General features: G+C 39.9%; 1 protein-coding gene across 1 annotated transcript in view; it reads right to left on the bottom strand.

The window, feature by feature from the left end:
- jade2 (jade family PHD finger 2) overlaps nucleotides 1-26544 on the bottom strand; it is a 166506-nt gene that overhangs the window by 125994 nt on the left and 13968 nt on the right. The window contains exons 2-3 of the mRNA XM_061055388.1: nucleotides 17278-17341; nucleotides 11130-11215 (exon numbers count right to left, since the gene is read on the bottom strand). Of these exons, the coding sequence (XP_060911371.1) occupies nucleotides 11130-11215; nucleotides 17278-17341 (150 nt within the window). The remainder of the gene's footprint in view (nucleotides 1-11129; nucleotides 11216-17277; nucleotides 17342-26544) is intronic.

The following is a 26544-nucleotide window of genomic DNA, read 5'->3' as shown; positions in this document are numbered from 1 at the left end:
TGAGCCCCTGAAAAGGCACTCAACCTACAATTTATGCCCCTCATTAGCGTCCAAAAAGACAGTGAACGAGTCCTTTAGAGATTTCTCTGAACACCAGCTCCTCATCATGAGCGCTCGGCCTGAATGATGCGTGGAGCGGCGGAGCTCCCCTCCACGCCAAGGGCAGGCTGATTGCCAAGTCTTTACTCAAAGGTCATGCAATTAAGCTTTGTTCCCACTTCAATAAGGATTTGACTGACTGAATGTGCCCCTCTGTTTACACAGATGTGATTCTTGGCCTCTAGCATGCTAAAAGTCTGCCCTCTGTTCATGTTCTCCATCATGCATTCAGAAGAAATTAGTCTGAGACAGGGGATAAAGGCAGAGATGATCATCCAGACAGCTTTTCCACAAAGTTTTATGCAAAAATCAATATTCAGGAGTACAAATCGGAGGTTCAGTAAACTGGGTCATGAGCCGAAGGCTTCTTCTTGGACTGGAGTCTGAATTAAAAAAAACTCTTCTCCCAGACCATGGACCTTGTCCTTGGTAAGGCACTAAACCTGAAAACTGCTCTACACAATCTAAAACCCCTGTTATTATAAACATTCAATTTAATAAGGAGTTGGCACTTGCTTAATCATGTGACAAGCATACTGATTATTGGAGTTCTTCCTACAGATACCAGCATCTGTATCAGCTGCCGATATCACATTACCTTATAATATCTATCAGGTAGTCAATGTCCTGGTAAATCATCATGTGATGATATCAAACAACAACATTACAAAAGTAGCGGGCAGTGTCCTGTCAGACCAAACAAAAAGTATCAGGCAAAGTGAGTTTTCACCAGTTATATATGATATTTTGTAACCAAACTGGTAATGGAGGGTTACTAGATATCAGGATCAATGTGAGGGATATAAAATATATCTGTGTACTTCTATGAACATTAATCAATATATTGATGATAGTGGGAATATCATTTCATCATGCAAGAAATTGTCCAAGGCACACTGGAAAGTAATACCCACACAAGTGAACCCAAGATACAATTTCAAGCTTTTATGTTGAAAAACTGTCTTGAAAAAGGCATGAATAGCACCAAAGACCTTGACTTGATCTGCTCAGTAGTCAGTGCTTGTACTCTGCAGCTCCCAGGTGTGAATGTGTGTAAAATTATGAACATGAGGCAAGACGTTTCACAGGAGAGTGAGAACATGCTCGGTGAAAACCTTCCCTCAGTAAATAAAGGTTAAAGAAACTGGGTCACTGAAGAGAAAGAGCGCAGGAGACTTCAGACGCTGGAGCAGTACGCCAATTTTTCCCCCACAGAGTCCGAAGCAAATGACATTCCATGGTATGGCAAGCCCAGGCAGACGATCTGGTGAAACGGTAGGCAGAGGTTTAGGGAGCGGGAGGGGGGAGAGGGGGGGGGGGGGGGGGGGGGGGGTTGGGAATGTGACCCAGTTATGTGAAGTGTGGCAGAAAATCAACCAAAACAACTACATGATTTATGCTGCTTTGCATGTCTGAGTCTACAGAAACTGGAGTAGGTTGTCTTGCTTCTTAGCAGCAGAATTCAAAAAAGACGAATAACGAAGTTGATAAAAAAAAAAAGAAGTATAAGCTGTTAGCAATACTTCAGGGGAAGTCCCAAGACAGAGGATCATAAATGCAGATACTATTTGACAGATCTGTAGCTAATTTGAAATTACACAGATAATCAGATGGGTGGTCTCTGCCACACAGAACAATATTTTGTCTGCTCGTTTTTATATCTTTTTCTGTATCTTGCTTTCCTGATTCCTCTGATGCACGAAACTCCGCCCACCTGGAGCTAATCGCAGGTCAAAATAAATGCTCTGACTTGAGAATAGGAGTTGATCTGCAGAGTCTTAAAATAACACAAACCTTGTCAGCCAGCATCGTATTACACGCCCAATCTAACGCTAAGAGCTTCTGAGTCATTTCAAGTAAGAACCACTCATCAAAAGACCCTTTTGAGTCCACTTTCCACTATCAGATACACTTACAGTGATTTATCATCAATGTGATGTTTCACTGTGTTCCAGGAGATATTTCATTCTATCTGTGGTGGTACACCTTTTTGGTTTCCCAATATTTTTATTCTGCCTCCACATACATGCCTGTTGGAGACTCACAAGCAGTGTTGGGACTAACGGGTTACTAAGTAAGGGGACACTGTAAGGACACTACTATTTGCGGTAACTAGTTACGAATGAGTTACTTTCCAGATTCAATAACGCAGTTGCAGTTACTGACATAAGAAAGCATGGGTTGTCAGTAAATACAAAAAGGTGTTGTATCGAACCGTGCTCACTGCTTCCCATCAAGATGTTCTAAGCAGCTCTGTGTACTTGTTCATGTGCGGAGCCACAATCCTGGGTGCTTGTCATTACACCAACACCTTAATATGCTGAGAATTTAATTACCTGAAATCTTAAATAAAGGTTTTGTTCAAGAAAATCCAAATCATGCGTCCCGTTTCACACATTGCAAATGGAGTGAGTGGTGGTGTAATATTAAGTGATGCTGTACTGGGAGCTTTATTTGACAGGGAACATTTATTACCTCTGCTATAAATTTGCACAACGGTTAGGGTTGCAGCACAACGGCGTGTCTTTTTCAGTCATCTTTGATTCCTTCATAGCCTTTCGACTTGTGCAGTATGAGCACCACTGTGAGTCTCGTGCATCACCCTCTATACACAAGTCAGGAGAAAAAAAATATTGCAGCATCGATATTCTATCTCAGCCATACTGGTGATGACATTTGGAGCTAGAGATGGCTCGGTGGACTCTGCCACAGTTTAGACGTCCCGCTAACCAAAACCAACATTTAATGTACTGATAAAACCACACAGATCCCTCAACTCTGTAAAGTCCACAGCAGAATAGATTCTTGTGTCTGTTTAAAAGCAGCAGGAGTTCAATCTGTAGGGCCTTGGCTTGGAAACCGGAGGGTCGCTGGTTCAAGTCCCGGTGCGGACCAAGTCTGGAAATTGGTCTGGCAGCTATCTCCATTAGTGCATGTCCATAGGATCCTGTTTGTGCATGTGTGTATATTTGAGCTTATGTGTGTGCAGCATGTTCAACAACAGAGTGTCAAATTGAATTTCCCCTTGCCTCAACTACTTTATCCCACACTGTACATTTCCTTGCCTTCCTTCCAAATGTTTGCTGCTGTCCATCCTACAATCTCCTGTATAATGTATCAGTCTGTTCACTCAAGTCTTCTGTTTAACATCAATCATTTGTAATCTATCCCTTTCTCATTTTGATGTCTTTGCAGCGAGTGTCAACGATATTTTCGATTGTTTATATTTTATATTGAGCACCGAGCAGGTGAGCAAGTGGAGCAACACTGACAGCTTAAGACATAGCTTGAGACTGTGTTTGCTGTAGTGGACGTACTGCATGTATTTTTGCACTCATCTACTGGATGGTATGTGTTGAAGTCCAAAGCCAACCAATATTCAAAAAGAATGCCCACTGCATTTAGAGAGTGTGTATGTCTGTGTGTGTATTCTCACAGCTGTTTGCAGCTGGTTGCCATGGCGTTTCACAGCTGTTTCTACCAGACCTTAATGAGCTGCAGCAGCTGTTAGGACTTGACACACACACACACACACACACACACACACACACACACACACACACACACACACACACACACACACACACACACACACACACACACACACACACACACACACACACACACACACGAATGTATACATAAACATGCTTGTATTGTGTAAATGATTACTTAATAATCAATAAATAGGATCCCATGTCCAGTACTGAAGAGGATTAGAACTTTTTTCTTTAAATAAAATGCATGTTGCAGAGTTTACATGGCCTCCCTGACAGTAATCCACCTATAACATCCACACATCTGGATGTGCAGCAGCTGCATTGACTCTTACTTTAACATACAAGTTGTTGGAAACAGTCTTGAGTGGTTCACAGAGTTTGTGCATATCCTGAGGACATTTTCCGATGTCCTCATTTGATTGTGATATTACTTCGGCAAGTGCAAGCAATAAAGAAATAAACAATGAGGGGCTGTTGAGCTGACTTGGTGTTTTCCACAAGTATGTGTTTATTTTAAATTTCACAAATGAATTCTAAACTTTCAAATCACCTTTTTTTCCAGACTCAATTTCTCTGAATTCTTCCTATTTCTACATTTGATTTAAAAAGACAATTATCCACAGTAATCCTTTATTCTTGTAACCAGTTATTGTTATTTCATCTGCTGATTTCAGTAGTTAAACCAATTATTTGGTAATGCACATGCAAACGTTTAGCACAGCTATGTCTACTTTGATATGTGCTGCTATGACTCAAAAGGACACAAACATATTTTAATCTTCATCCCAACACATTGACTTATAAAACCTACATTTGAACTGTTGAGTGCCGTTGAGATTGTAAGAATTATTTTCCAAGATGGTAGATTTCCATAAAACAAATAACACCAACACATACACAAGCATCCAGTATCAATTCTAAAAATGACATACCTTAACACCTAACAATCCATAAAGGAGCAGTTCAACTTTAAACCTTTGCTACTTAAAAAAAGTGAGTCAAATGATATTGGTGAATCTAATTTATAACCTGTGTATAGGGTGTAGAGAGAACTGAATACCACCTTAACATGCATACTGTAACAAGTTCATGTTATTAATCCATACCTTCACATTCACTGTCAACTTCCTCCCTCCCATGGTGCACTGGGGCTATGTTTCTCTCCTAGAAGTTGCACCTTTCTCCCGTTTGAAAACACTTCTGATTGGGTTTAAAGGAGTAAAACTATGACATCAGATCTCAGCTTCATCCTTTCCTCACCTCAGTGAACTGTCCAGAAAAGCAATGCATTTCAAAGTAGTTACAATAATTTTATGACCTCTTTGACGCTATCAGTATTTTAGCAAATAAGCAAACTCACAGTATTATGTAAGAAAGATTGTATTCCAAATGTCACAGAGAGAACCTCAGATACCAAAGAGAAAGAGGAAAAAATGACCTTAAAAGCAAGAGGAAATGAACAAGTGCTGCTTTTGGTTTAGTACCCTTTCCGTTGGAGCATTTACAGGCACTTAACACCTACGAGCTCCACTTCACAGTTGTGAATAAGAGTTCTTGTACACTTATTAACTGCTACACTAATTGCGAGTCACAGTTTTTGCTGAAATGTCGAGCTGTGAAACTTTTGAACTGCAAAGTGATTCTCTGAAATGGGTTGAGCTTGTTTAACACATCTCAGATGAGCCAAGATGGATTTAAAGAAAGAATGTGCAACTTTTTGATCCAGTAAATCTCACCTTTGAGCACCAGCATGAAACCAAAACAAACTGCTATTGGGTGACAACTCCGCCATAATGAAGTCTTTCCTCTCCTCCAGCAACTCCAAGCCCTCTCCCCATCGCGTTCGCATAAGTGTAAGCGAAAGCGACGGACAGATTTGTCCTTTGCTCGAGGTGCAATTGCTTGTGGCCTGCATTGTTGTGTTAGCAGGCTAATGTTAGCAGGCTAATGTTAGCAGGCTAATGTTAGCACACTCTAGTTAGCTCGTAGCTTCACACTGCATGTAAATTTACTGTGATCTAAAAATGCTAACGTAACATCCAAATAAGCAGCGACTATGTTATTTCTCTTTTCTCTAGTCCTTGACAAAAACAGCTTTAATACAGAAGGAGAGGAGTCGGCCGTCCCGTTCATGTAAACCTGATGTAAACACGGCTCCGACAACAACACAGACTCGCGCTTCTCACTCATTGTAGACAGTCATTAGCATATACCGGTACTTGATTTCTGCTACATTTCTGAGTAAAATGTCGCACATTCCTCCTTTAAGCATCAAAAACAACTTTTCATCTATTATATGCTTCCTGTAGGAAGCCGTTTTAAAGGGTTTCCCCAGAAATACTGGACTAGTTGAAACCACATAATGATTTTGTTCACCTACTTCCCATATTGCATCATTTATGAAAATTTGCTCATTAATATTTTAACCATAGCTAATTAGATTTTACTGTTTGACGGAGTAGAGACTCATTTTGAGAAGTTGAGCTGAAATAAATATTATATCAAAGGCTCCAATCTGCCCGACAACAGGTGATGCTCATTAGATATTTGAAAACAGTCTAAATGAAACATAGAATTTGAAAACAGACATTCTCCGCACCATTACAATAGTTTGGTTCAATTTATCAATACTAAAAGACCTGAAAAGTGCAAATGTGTGTTCATGTTTCTGCCTGAGTCTGGTGTGTCCAGCTCCCTCAAGTAAATGTGTTTGGGTCCTCTGCCCATGTTGTAGTGTTTTGACAAGTGTCCCACAATCCCCTGGGGGAGAAAAGGGGGATTTTACTAAAGATTGGGGGAGCTCCGCTTTTGTCAAAAAAGATGAGACCAAAGTCATCCCTCTGACTTGTGACTCAGTACCACTGCAGTTACACAACATTACAGTATATTTTTCAAATGAGGATTTTGTTTTATTTACGGTTGGTACATGAGAGCTCAAATATGCCCTGTTTGTTTTAAGCGTCTGTCTTCTTCCCCGAACCGTTAAACCACAAAACCAAATATGTGCTGTCTGTGTTTATACAGTATGGCATAATGACTTCCTGTTTGTCAGGGAAATCAAAAAATCAAAATCATCAATCTAGCCCTCATCTAAAGTGAGATATAAACAACCCTACAGAGAGAGGAAGCATTCAAATGTGTCGTTCTTCCACCAAGTGAAGCTCTCTGAACCACTTCTAAGAAAAGTCTCCACTGGAGTAAAGGCTCTCAAAAGGCACAAATAGACACACTCATTTTTAGAAAAGGGCTACGCTGTCATTACAAGTCCACAGTGTTTAACATTCACCACACCTCCCTCAGTGAAGGGCGAGTTTCCTTTCAAAAACTCACCCACGTTGTGAGCTACTGTTCAATTTGAATTGATGAGGATTCTCACTGCCTGAAAAACTATCACCTTTAGTACCACATTTTGAGTTCTACTTTCAACAAGGAACATTAATGTTCATTTCATAATAAGGTGGAGAAACTCAATAACGGCCAAGTTTCAATTCACATTATCTTTAAATCAACCAACGACAACATATGCAATGTATTTAAATGTAAGGAGTATATTAAATAACACTTTGGATTGTTGTGTATGTGTTTTTAAAATCCCTTAACAGAGTTCATCAGCTGGAAGTTTTGACAAAGCACTGATTAGCATCTTCTACTAATGGGTTTTTTTTTTTTTTTAAACAAATGAAACTCGGGGGCCTCAGTTCGTGCTCATGAGCAAGTTCAGCACCAAATGTCACATTTACATGTGACATTTGGTGCTGCTTGTTGCTTTTCTGTTCGTTATTAGCTCATTTATCTACTTCTCCGATACAAATAAAGCCTCTTTGGTCTTTCATTCCGTCATGTCACGAAGCAGACTCCACACTCTTTCCCCTCTGAGCTGCTGTGGTGATCATTTCCAGAGTGCCTGTTCTCTGTTTGTGTCATGGTGGCTGCTGCCCATTGCCTTTAAAGTAAGTAAAAAAAAAAAGATCTGGCAAGTCAAACACAAACAATGACACTGTTGAAGTTAGTAGAAACCATATTTGGCAGCTGAGCAAAGGCAGCAACACTCCTCTCTGCACAGCTGAGGAGTAGTTCACTGCATCACAAGTGAAATGAAGGAACCTGACTTCACCTGCCTGCTTCACTTAAGTGCTATGAGGTAAAGGGTCATGATGTCTGACCTGAAAAGCATACAACATGATGTTGCTGTTGCATCAGGACACTGACAGATATTACCAACACCTAAGAGTTGACATGCAGCAGGTTGCTTTCAAAGGGTTTAGCTCATCTAATTCAGCTCAAGGGCAATTCTTAGTCCATATATTTTACCTTTAAAAAAAGATTATTTTTAGAAGTATAAACCGTTATTTTTGATCTGTTGTTGTGTGAAAATAGACATACACCGTCATGCACCATGTCTAAAGGCACATTGTTGATATACATGTACCAGGTGGTAACACTCGAAGGCTCTTACAGTTGCTGTGGACTTCATCCCATGGCCTTCCTGATCAGTTTTAAAGGACTTTGTACTTCTTGGAAGAGAAGAGTACATTTGTATTCATTTAACACAAGTGCAGTGGCAGAAATAGTTGAATGAATCAAAGTAAAGTAGCTGAAGAGAGTGGTTTAAATGTAGCCAATATTCACGCCTTCACACAACCTTGTAAATCGCTGCATGAAGTTGGCATGATTCAGACTCTGTTTGAAGCATTACTTTATGACTGCATCAGGTGAAATGACTGCATTCATTTAACTTAACTACTGTTAATCCAATACTGTCATTTTGTACAAACAACAAACAGGATACCCGAGCACAGCCAACCCACATACTCAGGTGGTGGTCAGGTGCAGGAACATACGATTGGAAAATAAATAATCTGCTGCACGTTGATTACAAAACAAAAGGGTCAATACCAATGATATAATTGGGTCAAAAAAGTCATTTACACTTTGATATCAGTAATACTTAATAATACTCATCATATAATTATTTCATACATACCTTAGATTTAATTTCTCTTAGTTTAAGCCAAATCCTTTAAGCACTTATTGTTTGGGGCACTGATGGCCTTGTGGTTAAGTTTGCGCCCCATAAATGAATTCTGTAGTTCTCCAAGCAGGTGGACCGGGTTTAAGTCTGACCTGCGGCTCCTTTCCTGCATGTCACTTCACACTCTCTTTCCCAATGTCCTACTCTATCCACTGTCCTATCTTGATAAATAAATGTACAAGGAATCAGCTGAACTGATGACACACAAGTAAGAAAGCTCCCAAGAAGTAAAAGCAGCTAAAACCAGCAACCCAGAACAGTATGATCTATCAATATGTCTCCTGCAGCTCTGAGATAAATGCCAGAACATTTCTCATTCCCGACAAGTAAAGCTTTCCTGACATCACTTCAGATACACTTTTAACATTCCCAACATGACAAAACTTTGCTCTGAACCTTTGTCAGACGTCAATCCCGCCCTTTTTCATTCTCTGACCTTTCCTGTCACTCACTGCTACTGGGGGGAAAAAAAAGCAGAAAGATTACTGCAAAACATCATCATTTACAGAAGGGAAGCATTCCTCCCCCTGAAGGGGTGTGAGGAGGCAGCATTATGAAAGGGAACGTGGCCCTCTGGCTCTTCAATTCGAAGCCCGGGTCAAAGCAGCGAGCTACAGTAGTAATTACTGAGAGACTGATTGCTGACAGGACCTTCCAACAGCCTGTGGTTAACTGGATGGAGCAGAGGGGGAGGACGCTTCAAATGCACGGGCTTGACAGATGCTCTGCTGATGACTTGTACTTCGGGGTGGTTCGGGGGCACGAGTGCCACTTTGCTTCATTCATTCTCTTTTTGAGAGTTACAAAAAGGAAACATTTGAGCTCTGTGCAGTATTTGGGAAAAGGTTTGGAGAAATAGTAGCATTGGTGGGCAACTTTCCCTCTAAAAAGATATTAATTCATATTGTTAAAAGATTTGTGTTTTAAGAGCTGTACTCATCGGCCTTTCAACAGGGGAACAAAAAAAAGAGAAATGGTCTTTACACAGTTGTTTGACATTTTCTGGAGAAATGATGGCGGAGGCCAGACCATATTACCCTCTTCATGATGTTATCATATCGTGTTTAAGGATTTGTGTTTAAGTACTTCAGAATTTCACAAGTGCCATCCGAGGTTGTTACCTCTACTTCACTTATTTAAAAAATATCCCATTCTACATTCTAAGAGAAGATGTAATTTGTTCCAAATGCCAGATACTTATTTTCAGAGTGAAACTGCTCAAACGGTAAGAGACGAGTTAAACAGATTTGATCCCACTTCACTGACACAGTGGGAGGAATGTGTGATTGTGGCAGGGCGACCACAGCCACAACTGGTACACTGCACCATTTTCCAACTGGTTTATGCCAGTTTCTTCCTCAGGGTGGTCATTTAGGAGAGCTTGGGATTGTTCATCATGACCATATGGATGCACAAACCCGTTATTTTAGCCGACCATCTTGTGCCATCCATGCGCCTGGTTGATTTAGCTGCGGTAACGGAGATGGCTGTATTTACTTTGGACACAACAGGAGTGTTTGAACTTTAACCCAAGTAGTAAAGCCATGGAGGGTATGAAAGTGATTTAAAGTGTTTTAAATCTAAAATATAATAATTGTATATGCATAAAGATGATCTAATGTATTCACCTTCATTTTAGCAGAAATATATCTATAAAAAAAACTCTGATTTGCAAAGAGCCTGATGAAACCAGCAGCAAAAAGGTAAAGAGTTAAAAACAAAACACTGACAATAAAAAGCAGAAACCACATCATTAGCATCATTTAGCAACAAATTGTGCATTCAATGGTCAAATCATTCTTAAACCTATTTATTTATAAATTTCCATGCACGGAAAATAATCTAGTTTCAAGTGACCCTGTAGCTCAGGCGAAAACAAAGGAGCAAACACATAAAATAACTTTTATTAAATCCAGAGAGAAATTCAAGGAATAATATACTGAGCATAATGTGTCCATAATCTATGTGACAAGTGACAATGACAAAGTTTAAGAAGTCAGCACAGAGCATGCATAATAAGATACTTTGTGTATTCATGGCCTTATAAAGAGAGATGTACCAATCAAATGCAGAAACCCAAACCAGAGATTAATCCCTGTATGATGTCACCTTTTTGGTTTGAAGGGTTTTGTGGTGTGTTATTTGTCAGCATTCAGCTCTGCACAAGAAACAACCCAGGGTAGAAAAACTCTGCCGTCTGAGTTTTTCCAGAAACTCTACACAGGCCTAACTTTTGGTAGCTAATCTGGTTCAGCTTATCCACTGGATCATAAAAGCAGCACATCATGCCAGTGTGCAGCAAACCCCAAACACCACACGACTCACTGGAATCTGACAATTTGTGACAATTCAGCAAAGCCACAACAAACAACAGACAGCAGTGCAATAGAGCAAACCATGAGCTTGTAATGGTCAAACAGAGGTTGTGCTTCATTAAACACATTGTTGTGTACTGTATCAATGCTTGAGTGGTTGGATGAAGGGCTACATTGACATACCTCTGATGGTTTCTTGTGCTGGTGGCGGACCCATGTGCTGCTGGTGCCTGTGTTCTTGGATGACCTGGACCACAACGTCACCTGACCTACAGCAACAACAAAAGACAACAATTATCAGTCATTACAGCAATATGACCAGACTCTTCTATTACACATGTATGTTACGATATGTTTGTGTTCTATATATTTATATCATGGTACATCATTGGGTTGTGTAAGTCTTGGTTGTAAGGTGAAGGGATGCCTCTTTATGCTTCATATTTTATATATTTACATACACATAACTTGTCTCTCCTAATCCATAGCTTCCCAAATTGTGCTGCATTGTTGGGCAGCTGAATAACAGAGGTGTTAAGATCACAAAATCGGGCAAGAATAGCTCCCATGGTGGACGCTGCAAAGCCAAATCTTTACAAGGGGACACATTTCTGACATTGCACCTTACATATCACCAGTCTGCCAAAACATTCACTTAAAACATTTCTTTCACTCAGTACATGAGTGATCCTTCAAAGACCAGGAAAAGAAAAGAAAAAATCACCACCATGCGTTTATTTTATACTCTATTTTTTGGGAAACCACAGGCATGTGGATGTTAATCTGTAGGGAAAACCGAATGCTGGAATGTTAGCCACATTTAGCAAAAAAAGACACTTATATTGTTTACCTGCAGACAGTTTAAAAAAAATTGTGCTAAATTTTTAGTTTTCTGAATGTTTTCTTACATTAAGACTAGTCGGTTACAAACTGAATTTAAATTAATAATTAAAATAATAAAAATAAAATGGAAATTAATTTAAAATTTCCATTTTATTGACTAGGAAATTAGTTTGCTGGGAACATCCCCAAAACAAATACTACATGTTGACATTTTTAACAAGTTACGTTCCCACTGGGATATGTTACATAAATTGTATTTGTTACACAACAAGATACATAACTAGTGTACTTTAGCACTAATTTACAACCAAACCATGATCTTATTTGTTTACCAAACTGATAGTCTTGCACCTGTAGCCATGCACTAATGTTTATTGCACACAAAATGCAAAATGCTACAATTTTCTGCAAGCCTTATTTTGAAAATCGATGCACTGTAGATTATTACTTGTTTAGTACATATAACTTGGCTACTTTATGGTGTAGCGTTCATGTCCCTGTTTATGGCCACAAACCAAGCTGTCGTATTTGACAAGTAAGGAGTCAAAAGCTTGGTTGGCATTACACTTGTTAATTGTTTTACTCATCTGGAGCAGTAAGTCTGTCAAATATTTTCTGTGTTGGATTCATAAGCAATGTGCATCTATGCCAGTGATTGTTGCTTAAAGAGGGGAAAATGAAGAACAGGTCTCTGGCTGTAGATCACACTCAATGAACACAGCGTGCGTTCAAATTCACTCCAAAGAAACTTTATCGTCCTATTGGAGAAAGTGCTTTTGTAGACAGTGTTTACAATGCAAATACAATAAAAACACTGTAACATCGGCCATTATGAAGCAGCAGGGAATATGTGTCTTACAAGTGAGCAAAAAAGCTGCTCATCAATGCAGAAAATGTTCGCTTGAAGAGTTCAAGGCCTTTGGAATTCACACTGATGGAGGTGATTCAAACACCGCAGAGAAGCACTAAAGACAGCAGCCAAACCCAAACGTTCCAGGTTACGTTTCTGACACTCATGGCAGCACTACAGACGTGAGTCAGGCCTTTAATTGAAGCAGATTGATGATGATCTATTAAAGGGTTTAATAAGTAATGACAGTATAAATAGCATCTTGTTAAGCAGTTAGTCCACTGTGGTCTTTTACAACCTCATTAATACGTAGCTTAATGGCAATTAACCAGACGCTGGAGCCAATATCCCACCCACCGCTTCAATCAGCAGCCCTGTGTGTTTTCCTTTGTGTCCAAGAAGACAGAAGAGTGTGTGTAATTTAATTTATGCTGTTTTTCTATAGATTTTTAAATCACAGACCTACTGCAGCAGATATTACCGAAAGCTCATTTTCATGTGTGCACCGTGAAGAAGGCTGTCATTAAATGTTGCATCATATCGCAATTAAATTACATCATAGTGGCATAATGGAAAATACCAATTTGCTAACACTGTGTAATATAGCACATTGTGACCATGACTACATTTGTGTGAGTGTGTGCGAGTGTTAGCTGCCTCCCACTCAACATATTTCCCTCGCCATCACAGCAGTACAGCTAATTTTACTCATGACGTCTAACAGCGCTGAAGGCAGAGCTGCTGTCAGGCCTGTGTCTAAAATTATGACCATCTCTCTCCAATACAACACACACACATTCACATATACATTTATACTCGAATAATAACAATAATACATTTTATGTGTAGTGCACTTTTCATTTAAAACAAATCTCAAAGTGCTACAGAATTAACTATACATACAGTAAATCTTCCACTTTTTTGTATTTCATACACACAGACACACTTTCACTGCCACAGCACGACGAGAAATATGGTGTGAATTGACAGCCCTTCCAATTAGTCCTCCACTCAGCTGCTCTGACGGGAAGTGTCAAAATGTACCACTGAACAGACTGTGCTGTAAGGCTGTGTGCAATATGACTAATATTTAATTTCCCTATAAAGATGTCTATATTATGATGCAGCATATTTTTCTGTAAATTAAACAACTAATCAAAATGATCATGTGAAAGACAGTTTTTATTTTTGCAGATAACATTCTGGTCCACACTTTACTGTGGATGTTCCCACGACTATTTCCTTGTCCGTGCAAATTTAAATTCATCCTGGATGACTTGCCTGTGTGATGTCAATGTCAATATGTTTATGTCTTTCTTGTGTGACACTGTATACAGAATATTGTAATTAGTAACAGCCCCACTGTGACTAATGAAGACCATGATGATGGTAGCATGATGCCTTCAAGAACCTTTTAAATATTCCGTCTTGCGCCCCTTTGCATTCATTTTTGGAAACTCTTAAACACATCTCAATTTGACCTGAACACCTTGGATTTTGGAGCAGCATGTCAAACAGCAGCGCTCCCAACAAGCATCACTGAAACACAGGAGACATGGAGAGTCGCTGCCAAGGCGCACTGAAGCTGTTCTGGAGGCTCGAGGTGGAACAACACCTAACCGAGACACATTGTGTTGGTGTTTTTTTCCATTTGTCACAGATTTTTAAATTCAACTGTGAGTGTGTAGGAGTGCTATTTCAAATGTGTGGGGTAGGTATATAGTACAGATATTCATTTGGACTGTGAGCTCATCTGCTAGACATTTTAGAGTGTACTCATACATCTGCAAACCAGTAATCTGAGTGTGTGTGTGTGTGTGTGTGTGTGTGTGTGTAGGTAAGATCCACACGCCCCACATGTGGCAGCTGCACCACTCCATCACTGTGGTGAGATAACCAAGCAGGCTGCAGCACAGTCGGAGGTTACCATCATGGCCGTGTGTTAATTAAAAGCCCTGCTTGGTGCACAGCAGCCAAAATTATCATGGGCATCCTTCAATTAGAAACCTGATAACCTCTAGTCAACAGATGCAGCTGGAGCCCACACCGGACCGGCCAGAGGAAGCTAACAGCTAACATCGGATTATAAAACAGGCAGCAAGGTCCTCTACATGAGAAAAAAAAAACAGCCTGTTAAAACAGCTGTAAACTCATTTTAAACACGCAAACCTGTGACCACATAACAGTTAAACCTGGATGAGGTCACTTTAACCTCTGGTGGCACCATTTAAGTAAAAACTTTTTTTTTCTCCCAGAATTCATCACCATATTTAAATTTTAGTTGTCAGGATTAGGACATTAGACATTAACCTGCACAAGAAGCCTCTCTGCCTGATCTTGTACAGTTTGGGATGAATAAGTACGACTTTTGAAAGAGGTATAACTGTATACCATTTCAATAATTATTTTTTGCAACACTGTCAAAGGAAATAGATTTTTTCATTTAACAAATTTCAGAATCAAAACATTGATCTTGTACTTGTATCCTGAAGTACAGAAAAATGGGCCAAAGGTAAAAGCTAAGAATACCATTAATAATGTTTCATATAAAGGATCTAGTTTGTTTCTAATAAAACACAATTTTCAAACAGAAGCTGCAAGTGTTGGTAAGACTGGCCAGATGTTAAATGTCCTCATGTCTGTCTGTCTGTCTCAGACATTGTATGTAAAGATAAACATACAGCCTACACACAGTCTTTACACAGGTCTGATGCACAGCAGCGCATGCACTTTCTGCGTCGGATGAAGAGAGCACACCTCCCCCCTCCTATTCTCACCTCCTTTTACAGAGGCACTATAGAGAGCATCATGACAAACTGCATCTCTGTCTGGTCCGGAGCCTGGAAGTCCCTGCAGAGAGTGGTGAGGACGGCGGAAAAGATCTTTAAGACTTCACTTCCTTCCATCCAGGAGATTGCAAAAAACCGCTGCCTGACCAGGGCCCAGAAAATCAGAGACACCTCCCACCCCCACCAAGGACTGTTTTCGCTGCTGGACTCTGGAAAGAGGTTCCGCAGCCTCCGAAGCAGAACTTCCAGGTTCTGTAACAGTTCCTCCCACAGGCCATAAGACCTTTGAACACACAAAAAATAATCCCTCCATTCCCCCTCAAACCCCCACACAGGACTACCTCACTGGACTGTAAACCACAATATAACATACATCACAAACGTGCAATAAATGTATCTGTATAGTCATTTTATACATAGCTTTTCTTTGTATATCTATTTGAATCAGCACCTTATTTTTCTATGTGAACACTTGCTGCTGTGTTATCCTGTACTACAAAGAGCCAACGAAATTTCGTTCTTATCTGCACTGTAAAGTACAAGTTTGAATGACAATAAAGAAAGTCTAAGTCTTAGTCATGTTATAAACAGGATATGGTCCCATAAGTTGTCCTTTCAGTCTGTGTATCGGTAAAAATGTGTCTGCCAATCATCGAGCTGTGTCAAACATTGAATTATATTGTTATTAATCTGACTGTTTGAAACCCAGAGTCATGAAAGTCAACTTTTAAGCTCAATGTGTTTCTATCTAAATAAGGGCAAAGGTGTAGATTTAAGCTTTTTAAAGGATAGAAGGGTTTTTTATTTAATAAATAAACATTTTAAATATTGAACTTTGAAGAACAAAGATCAGTTCTTAGTGTTTTCATTAAAGTTAGCAGAGGAACCTTATCAACACTTTAAATGTGTTTAGAATTACAGCCAAAGCCCTTTAGGCCAGACTTACCAAAGAAAAGGTTCACTGCAAATGTGAGTTGCAAGTTTTATTGAATTGGCAGTCACGTTCTGTGTGTATTGGGCACATATAATTTAGTAAGGCAGCAACTCATTCTGCAGTCTGCTGCTGGACTGCACCCTGGACCGCTGTCCAGACTCACTCTGCGCCTGATGGAGAGCACAGCTGGGCACAGGTCATCTGTAGCATATTTTGTTATAAAGCCCAGAATATTATATGCATAGTGTGATCTTCAGACACCTCTATGTTAATACAGTGCAACTCCCCCTGAAAGCCTAGTTATAAAACATAATTAGATGATACATGAGTTCACAGGAGTCCTGTGAGAAGCAGATCCATCACCAGAAAACTGAGGTTAAATCAGCAAACACAATGATGATCTATGAAAAGAAAAAAAAAGTGCAACTGCAAATTATTTCAGACACTTTTTTTTTTTTTTAAGTTTAATGAACCCAGACCTGCTGCCTCTTTTCTGTTTGTGATCTGATGCCAACATGGATTCATGTGTCTGTTTTCTATTTTGGTTTTAGTTTTTAGTTATAAGCAATTCATTTAAAAGAAATCTCTGAACAGCAGCCCTCATACTGTAATATCTAATGGTAAGTTGACTCTATTCTAATCTGTATTGTTGCTACATTTAAAAAAGGGAGGTTTTAAGCAGAGGAGAGATGACAGTGAGACAGGGAGAAAGTCTATATGGGGAGAGAATAAAAGTAATACCCTGTGGGACTAAAACCAGGCAGCTCCGCGTACAACAGCAGCACAGGAGCTCACATTTCTGACACTTCCAGGTTTCTTGCTTCCACACAGACACACACACACACACACACACACACACACACACACACACACACACAGTCCCATGAATCTTCCTCTCTCCTCTCTCTAACTTACTGTCGGTGGTGTCAGAGTCATTGCTGCTCGTGGAGTATTTTCTCCTCTTCTTTTCGCTCTCCATCTGTCAAACAGGGAGTGTGGGGGGGGGCAGGGAAGGAGAGAGAGAGAGAGAGAAATGGCGAGTGAGAAGATGTTCACCATGAAAACACTAGTGTTAATGAAATAATGTGCTGATGGCATCAATCCATCAGAGCCTCAAGCGGGCAGACGGCCAGAACAAACCCACTCCATTACAATTACACATTAGAGCTTCAGACACGCTGAGAACTTCACAATCATTCAGTTGTTCCGTTTCTTCACTTACAGTGGGAGTCCTTGTACATGCCCATGACGGCCAACTTATCCAGCACTAGTGCTGTATTCTCTGGGGGGCCATTGTACAAGTCCCTTTTCATGCATCTGTTTTAATACTCCAGGTACTTCTTCTATCAAAAAAGAGAAACCTAATCAACACATGGCAATAAAAAACACCAGCTTTTCTCTGACAAGGATACAACATCTGTTATAATACCCCTTTTCAAATATATTTATTTTCTTCTTTTGTCACTTACCCTTCTAATTTTGAGATTGCAAACTACTCTCTACAGTAGTAGTGATTTTCTCTCAGCTTGCACACAATGAATTTTGGAGTTGAAGACTTTTTAATCATTTTGTTAATCCCAAGAGAAGAACACCAATGTAAAAAAGGAAAATATGCTCATCAGAATTTCTACAAATGTATCCAAATCCCAACAGGACAAATGATTTAAGTCACACAGTGTGTGTGTGTGTGGTTTGTCTCAAACTGGTGCAGTCACAGCATCTGAATGGCTGGAAACATTTTTCTTCTATTTCTTCAGAGCTTATTTGTTACCAGATTTCAACGTTGATGTTCCCTGTTAAGAAAAGCCCAAATAACACCAATTTTCCTAGACAGACAACAAATGTATAGTTTGAAATTCTCAAATGTTGAAATATTGCACTTCATGTATGTACAAAGGCTAGAGTCCTTGTCACAGCGGCCGTGGGTTTGAATCCACCCTTGGCCTATGTCATCCCCCACTTTCTTCTCCCAACATGTCCTGTCTCTCTTCAGCTGTCCAATCCAATAAACACAATGTCGATGTAAAATTCAACACAAAATAAAGACAAAAAACAACAACTAAGTGTACACTACATAAACAAGTAACATGTACACAAAATGAATTAAAAAAAATGAATAATAATAAAATAATAATACAAGCGTTTAGATATTTCTAAGATCATTTTAAATAACAGTATTTGTTACCAAATCAATTACAAAGCACGTTAGAGGGCTACACACGTACTCATAGAACTGGAGTTACATCCAGTAACCGAGAGGTGAGATGAAACGGAGAAAAGTCGCATTTACGTGGATCACATGCGGCCTGAAGCACAGGAGTCTGATCTGAACAGAGCATCCAACATCATCTGCTGCTGGATCTCACATAGAGGCAGGAGGATTTGAATCAATTTTTTTCTCTTCATGGTAGTTAGGGCATAGGGCGTGTGTTGTTAAGGTGGCCATTTTACCTATAAAGCACTATAAAACACTACATTAACCTTGAACTTTGGGGCTGACAGGTTAAAGCCTGTTAAGATTCCAGGTTGTAACCAGCACAATATGTCCAAGCTCACGTCTTCCATTCTTTTATGCCGTCAATGATCTGGATATTTTTTAGGAATGAGGTGCATATGTGAATACAATTAAGTGCTTAAATGTGGCAATGTTAGAAGTCAAATCCCATGTGGACCACTAAGGAAGATTCCCCGACCTTTTAAGAAAAGGAATGAGCTTAATACATAGACAGAAAATGTAATCCTACCTGGTGGTCTGCTTGTCAGTATGATGCTACATTCCAACTAAATCCTGGTTAGGATTATCATGAAAAGTAAAGATGAAAATTTCAGACCAAAGGAGGAAAAGAAACTGCCTGTAGAAAGAAATATTGAAGCTCTTGTCCTGGTCGCTGGAGGGCTAGAGCAGAAGAAAATATAGTGTGCACTTGGAGGGAAAAAAGGAGGGCATGGGTCAAGAGTGTGTGAAAGAGAGAAAAATGAAGCGAAAAAAGATAGAGTCAAGAAGTCAAAAGGAGGTTTTAGTGTTCTGCTACACCAAGGCAGGAAAGCTAAACGAGGAGGAGGAGGGTTACAAGCTTCACTGTGGGGATGGGGGAGATTTATGTGGCTGTAAAACTGGGCTATTCCCTCTTATACGGGGCTCTTCCTGCACCCCGGCCTCCCTGCCTGCCCTACACACACTTAACTACTCTGACATTTATGCTGACAGAAAAACACTACGCTTTTTCAGAGCCTTTGAGTATTATCATTCCCGGGACCTGCCACCTTCCCTTTCCCCCTCTTCACCTCTTCACCTCTTCCTCCTCGTCTTCATCTTCCCTTTCCTTACAATAACAGGGACACAGGGAGTCTGCGGAGTGAGGTTAAGTACATTATTGACTTACACAGCCCCCCCCTCTCTCTCTCTCTCTCTCTCTCTCTCACCATCTCTCCACCTCGTCCCATACGTCTAGCTCTCCCTCGTCTCCCTGCCCTCGAGGAGAGTTGTTAAGTACATCATTGACTTCCTCCAGCGACGTCAGTCTGACGGAGAGTCTGCACGCTTTGCTGTAGCTCAGGGTTTCCCCTCGCCTATTAAACTCACCAGCGACCCACTTAAACCACACTCGGTAATAAAAACATTTTGTTTTGTTTTTTTTAAAAAGCATACTAGTCATTTCTTCGCTGACCACCCAACGGAAAATGTGAAGCTGTCTTAACTGTCAGCTAAGAAAAAGAAAAAGTGACATAAAAATACAGTTACATGTTGAAATGAGTCGCTTTATGAGATGTTTGAAGTATTTACAACAACTGGGTATTTTATGGCCAACATCACATGGGCTTAACCAAACACCAAGGACAAATACATAAGACCTTTTGAGAAACCAGTTGACTTAATGAGCATAGAAAGGCTAGTTTGTGCCAGAGATATTTATTCAGGTGTCTCCTACATTATAAGGTAAGTCCCACACATACCTGGGACAAGAGCTGTGGAGGATTTTTCATGATCAGTTTAAGCAGGGCTCAATGCATCAATGTTCTGATCTTGCGTTATCGCATTAGATATAAGATATTCCTACACCACTTGAAATGTTTAGATCAGGTTTATAAACTGCATTTATCATGAGCTAGGAGGCTTTCAAATGTTTGAAAATGCCACAAGAACAAATCATTTCGTTTGTAAATCAGACAATCCAGCTATGCTATAGTCCCAACGGTTACACTTGTCTCTCCTCCACCCTCATCCATAATCTAGCTACGTGAAGTCAATCACCCAGAACTTCCGCCAGATACCTGAGCATTGCGTGTCCGCTGAGATGCAGCGCAGCCGAGCCAGTAGAAGCACACACACCTATCAGCTCTGCTGTCTTAATTGAGCGGGGACGGACTGAACAAGCATCTGGTGGAATTTGGGCTGTAGGAGCAGCGCTTTCAGAAACTCCCAACACTTCCACCTGATAAGAGTTTGAGAGATTTTCTAAGGAAACTTTTCCCAATCATTATAGATGACAAAATAGCTGTAGATTATGTTTCTGTTCATTGACCAATCTCACAAACCACTGGCTATCGTCTGATGATTTAGCCTCTAGGGTCATACACATGGCGTGTTTAATCATTGTTCGATGATACCCAATAGGTTTATAGATGCATTCCACCTCTTTTGCTCTCCACACGCATTGGTTTCCTACATACAAACAATGCCTGCTCAAACATGATTGGTCGATAAAACAAAACTAGAGGCTTTAAGTCACTGGATTTACTAATTGGCGTGTAAGGTTACCTTGTTGGATGAATGAAAGTTCAATTCAAATAGCATTGTTGCACGTGCCAATCATTTATTGTACGTCCATTGGCTGCACATGATTTCCACTGTTCCACACCAAACACCCGCTTGTAACTCTTGCATGCAACTGCTTGGCGGTCAAAACTCTGTTTTCACTTCTGGGTGGAACACCTGACCGGTAACAGAGGTTCCTACCTTATATAGATAAACGTCAATCCCCCTGTGAGATCCTTTACACAAACACCACATGTTATGTTGATAATCTGCTCCTACAGGACCGTCTACTATATTTTTGGTAGGTCTGCATGCTTACAGGTGAAGAGTCAGCTGGTTACTCAATGTACATCACACAGTCTGGGTAAACGCACATCTGTTAACAATATGAACGTATGAACTGCATATTGCCACTTCAATCAAAGTAAAGCTCTCGTAGCAGCTGTGCAAGGTTTATGTCGGTGAACTTTTAATGATGCCCACAGCACACAAACACAAAAAAAACTAATCTAATCCCAGGTGTGTGCAAATGCGCAATGAGATGACATAAGAGATGCCTCGGAAAAAAAAACAAAGTTTACAGGGATAAAGCAAAGGTAAAGAAACGTCAAAGCAGGAAAAACACAGGTGTAAACAATAACATTCATGATGGCTGAATTTCAAAAAGACACTAATTGAATCAGCATACGAGAAAACACACACATGCAGACATCTCACAAATACACACATCAAAAGTGTATGAAATCTCTTGAATCTTAACTTCAAACACTATTTGTGTATTTGTTATAAACAAGTTAACACTAAAAAGGTAGAAGAAATGACAGGTAAGTGCAACATTCACGGTCTCTTTTGTGTTCAGCAAGGCCTCAAGTCATCTGCTGCAATTTGAAACAATACTATCTATTTTTTATTCACAGCAGCCATTTTTTTTTATGCCAGTTATTTCTACGAGACGTTTTCACTTCAAAAGGTCGTTGATGCTTTGGTTTGGAATAAACTTGACTTCAAACTTCAAACTGACATGTCAGTGAGGTGTGGCCAGTTGTTAACACCTGGTGTGCTGAATATGCTAACTCGGCGATGCTTGGCTAAATCAGATATGGAGAACTTTATTCCCAGTTGTGTGAGTACAGCCTTCAGTGATTCACCATAAAAATGTTAATTTCTTAACAGCAGTAGGAAAATAATGATTTAGACTTTTGTTCAACATCTGTCCCAGTTTTTACAAGTTTGCTGTTTTCAGTTAAGGCTGTTATGACAAAAATATGATTTAAGCACTTGATTATACTGTATGGCCTCTCAGAGGGGAAAACTGCCACCGCCACTTTTCTGGCTGTATTGACCAGAACTGGAAACCATCATCAGCCAGTCAAACAAAAGTTTGCAGCTGAAGGTTGTTTAGTCTAACGGCCAGATTCACAACAAAACAATGACTCAGATGTCTTATTTTAGTGTGCAATTTAGAAACAATAAACAGTTACTGTTTGTAATTGAAAATAACTTTTGGATGATTTATGCTAAGCACCAGGAAACGAGCTCATCGATTTACTGGAAAACTGATCTGCACTGGCTCCATATGAAATCTATAATAGAATTTGAACTATCTTTCTTTTTATATTTGCTGATATTTTCACTGCCATGCATGCATTTCCCTGTCTGTGTGAAACTTGTTCATCTTTCATCACACTTTTTCAGCCCATCTTTTCATTGTGGCATCCTACCAATGAGTCTGGTTCTACTCGAGGTTTCTGTCTGTGAAAAGATGATTTGTCTTGCCTCTGTTGCCAAGTGCTTACTCATGGTGGCTTCATGTTGTGTCTCTCCAATAGTGTATTAAGAGACTAGTCTAAAGCTGCTCTTTTTGTAACGTTGATTGAGATTACTTTTTGTAATCATTGGGGCTTTATCGTTTCAAACTGATTGACTGACTGATTTATTGCTGACTAAGTATTTCCAGGGTGTGTTTCCCATGAAGCTGCTAAGGGGGTTACACCACTGATTCTAAGCCTACAGGGCTGTCTTTTTAACCTCTTGTTCTGGTTGCGCTTCATTATTCATCAATGTGAATGTAAGGGACGAACTGCTGGCCTGAAAAGTAAAAGAACTGGCAGTAACTGGAAATGTCACTGTATGTTTTTAGAGCTGCCCTTCCTCCCTTTTGGAACCATCCCCTTCTGGAGGCAAACTAACATCTCACAAACTGCTCCAAGTTCATTTCTATCCATCCCTTTGTCTCACTAATTCTTCTACAGGTGGAGACCTTATTTCCTTCTTCTTCCTCCCACTCTCTCTTTCATCTTTAGTTCCCTTGTCTATTCTACCTCTCTCTGTGTCCCTTTTTTTCCATGCAGTCTGCAGTACAGACAACCCTGTCTCAATCAGTCCAGTGAACCAGAGCCCAAAGCTCAGATTGAGATATTACTTGTTTTCTCTGGAGAGATTGAGTGGGTCGGGGAGGGGGGGGGGGGGGGGAATAAGGAAAAGAGTCTCAAATGTACAACTTCATCTCAATCAGGCGAGTGAACCAGACTCCCTGACTGCACTGACTTACGCCTTGAACACTAAAGCAAGAGGAGAGAGAGAGAGAGAGAGAGAGAGAGAGTCTGACTACTGTCTAGCCAAACAGTTATATCAGATGCTACTGGAATTGAATGGTGTGCTATTATCTGTAAAGCTACAATTCAAATGCATAACGTCACATCGTTTATCATGTTTAAAATTTAACTCTTGATGTTGTTTCTAGCCAAAACCATTTATTTGTATTGTATTGGGTTTATTTGTATTTAAGGCTATTACTACCTAATCTGGCCAAAAGTAGCCTAATTCATTAAATTAAATCCAGCTATGCAATGGCAATGCTATGTCTGCTTCAAATACAATGTGGACGGATTAGAATTTAGAAAAAAAGTGTTTACTGCATCCGTAAAGACACAATAGGTGTAAACTTTGAATGTATAACAGTCCAGCTTGTTGTTAGTTTTCTACTTCCTTGGTGTTTGTTGCAACACATTGTCCCAGCACTGTGGAAACCTTCTCTGTGTCAGAGAGCTGAGGAACAACAATAGCCGGAGGCAACCAGCTGTCAAACTCAATGAACCCGTGTTGAACAGGTTACAGAACACTATCAAGTAGAAAGAAATGCAACCATATTATGAAATAATGTGGTTTTTGGTTTGGCTGAACTTTTCTGACTACATAAAAAAATATGTCTCCTGGCTACATGAGTAGAGAGCTGAAGTTTGGAGAGAGAGCAGAGAGGAGGGACGAGATATAGAGAATGATGTCAGGTTGTGAAGACAAGGATCATGCATCAAAGGAAAAAAAAAAAAAGAAAGATATCCCAAAAGATGCAGGTAGACAGAAATATGAATGATAGAGTGGAAAGAACTCCACACGGTGAGTCGATGTAATGGCAAGAAAGACAGTCTGAGAAAGACAGCATGAAGCACACACACGCACACACACACACACACACACACACACACACACAGACACTCTTATCATATCCACATCAACAAAATAACATTTCCAATAAACACATTTACAATATATATAAATAACCACCTATTGAAAACTCTAGCAGACAAATGAAGGATGAACACTGAGAACATGAACCACCTTAACCTTTAAGCTGCCTACATGCTGCTCTAATCACCGTGCTGTATTAAGCAGAGCTAGCCTTGTTAATGAGCTCATTAATTTAAATAATAAGGTAATGGTGTGAATAAAAAAAAAATCCTGGTTAATATGCAGATTTAACAAAGGAGACCTGCACTGCAAGTTTACAATCTGTCCAAAGTCATGTGTTGAGTTGTGTGAACATGCATTCAGACAGACGCCACCACGGGGGCACAATGTCCTGCCTAATGTCATTACGGGGGCAAGGTATTAACATGAGAGAAGCAAGCATGCACAATTTGTACATTAGCGAACATACAAATACACATTAATATACATTACACACACACATAGGCACTTCAACTGTTGGCATGCACTCTGCTGCCCTGTGGCAAAGCTGCATTACATTAAAGAGCTATGTGACGGAGTATGGCCTCCTTTTCATGCAGAGCTCACATCAGCCAGGGGGCTAATGAAGAGCGTGCACGGTGAACACACAAACACAATGGACTCACATGTACAAACAAAACAGAGGAAAAGTCAAGCTGCATGGCTAATAAACGACCCATTAGAATGTGGTGTAATTGATTCAAAAGTAATCATCCGCACAACGGTTACAAGTAAACATCAGCCCGGAATAATATTAAGTCAAGTGTAATGAAACAAGCCTGTTTACTCCAGATTTAACCACGTTAGTTAGTTTAGTGTAATCTAGTCAGGTCTAAATACTTCAGCCGATTAGACTCTTATTCTGAAAAACCACACAGGTCTTATTGATTTGTGTACGGAGCTCGGTAAAGCTTTGCTGAGCATTACATTTCACAAAACCATATTCACTAATAACTAAAAATAAATGGAAGAGCTCCTTCTGGAGAAACAAAACAAATGCTGCTCTTACTCAAAGCCCGATATTGGCTGGTAGCAGTATTCCGTTGCTGCTGCAGATTGTAAGTGCTAAAGTGTGACACCATGTGCAATGTTCCTGTGTGGCCTGTGTTTGGACTTCAACGTGATAACAACAGCAGCAGGAACCATACTGACTGTATAGTATAGTCGTCATTCATAAATAATGATTCTTCCTTTTTATGACAGTTGAATTTATAATTTGTCTTCTGAATACATTGAATTGCACTATTTTTACTAAGAAAGGAAAGCTACTAAAGGCAGAGTATTGAAGATGTAGGTCACCTAAACCAAATGTTGTCCTGCTTTGAGGGAGTCTTTAGAACAATGTCAGAAAATTCTGAAGGCTGCCCATCAATTTGATAAGATGTACAAAGCTGGCACTCGTGTTGCAAGAAAATCCTGCACAAATTTACAATAATGTTGGTGCTGTAGCTTTATGACATACAGCAAACATTTGCATGGTTGTATACAGGACAGACGGGCTGGAGAAGAGGCATCATTCTGGATCACTTAAGCACCAGCTCGCTCTAGAAGACCAGGAAACTCACAGACCAATTGCAGGACTTTAAACTCATTCCATATGACGCGTCTTAGCCTATTATAACTCTGAATCTGCTGCTTGAATGTATAAGTGATGGATGAATAATGATGATGATATAATCAAAATCCATGAAGCAGTTGACTTTATAACAACAAAACTGAGGAAAAGTTGAAAAAAAACATCATAAAACACAAATAACAGTAACCTAAAATGTAAACCTGACTCACAGGTTTGGTTTCATACAGCCCCCTTCAACTCGCTCTCATTTTCTGTGCATAGCTTAGTGTCAGCCCAAAACACTTTCAATAAGACAAACAGCGAGAAGGTTGACAAAGCATGCTGGGAAAGTCAAGTCGCCTGG

The sequence above is a fragment of the Labrus mixtus genome, chromosome 14 (genome assembly GCF_963584025.1).
Source record: "Labrus mixtus chromosome 14, fLabMix1.1, whole genome shotgun sequence".
Classification (NCBI taxonomy): Eukaryota; Metazoa; Chordata; class Actinopteri; order Labriformes; family Labridae; genus Labrus; species Labrus mixtus.
The sequence above is the reverse complement of the archived record's forward strand: the minus strand, read 5'-3'. Positions and strand labels throughout refer to the sequence as shown.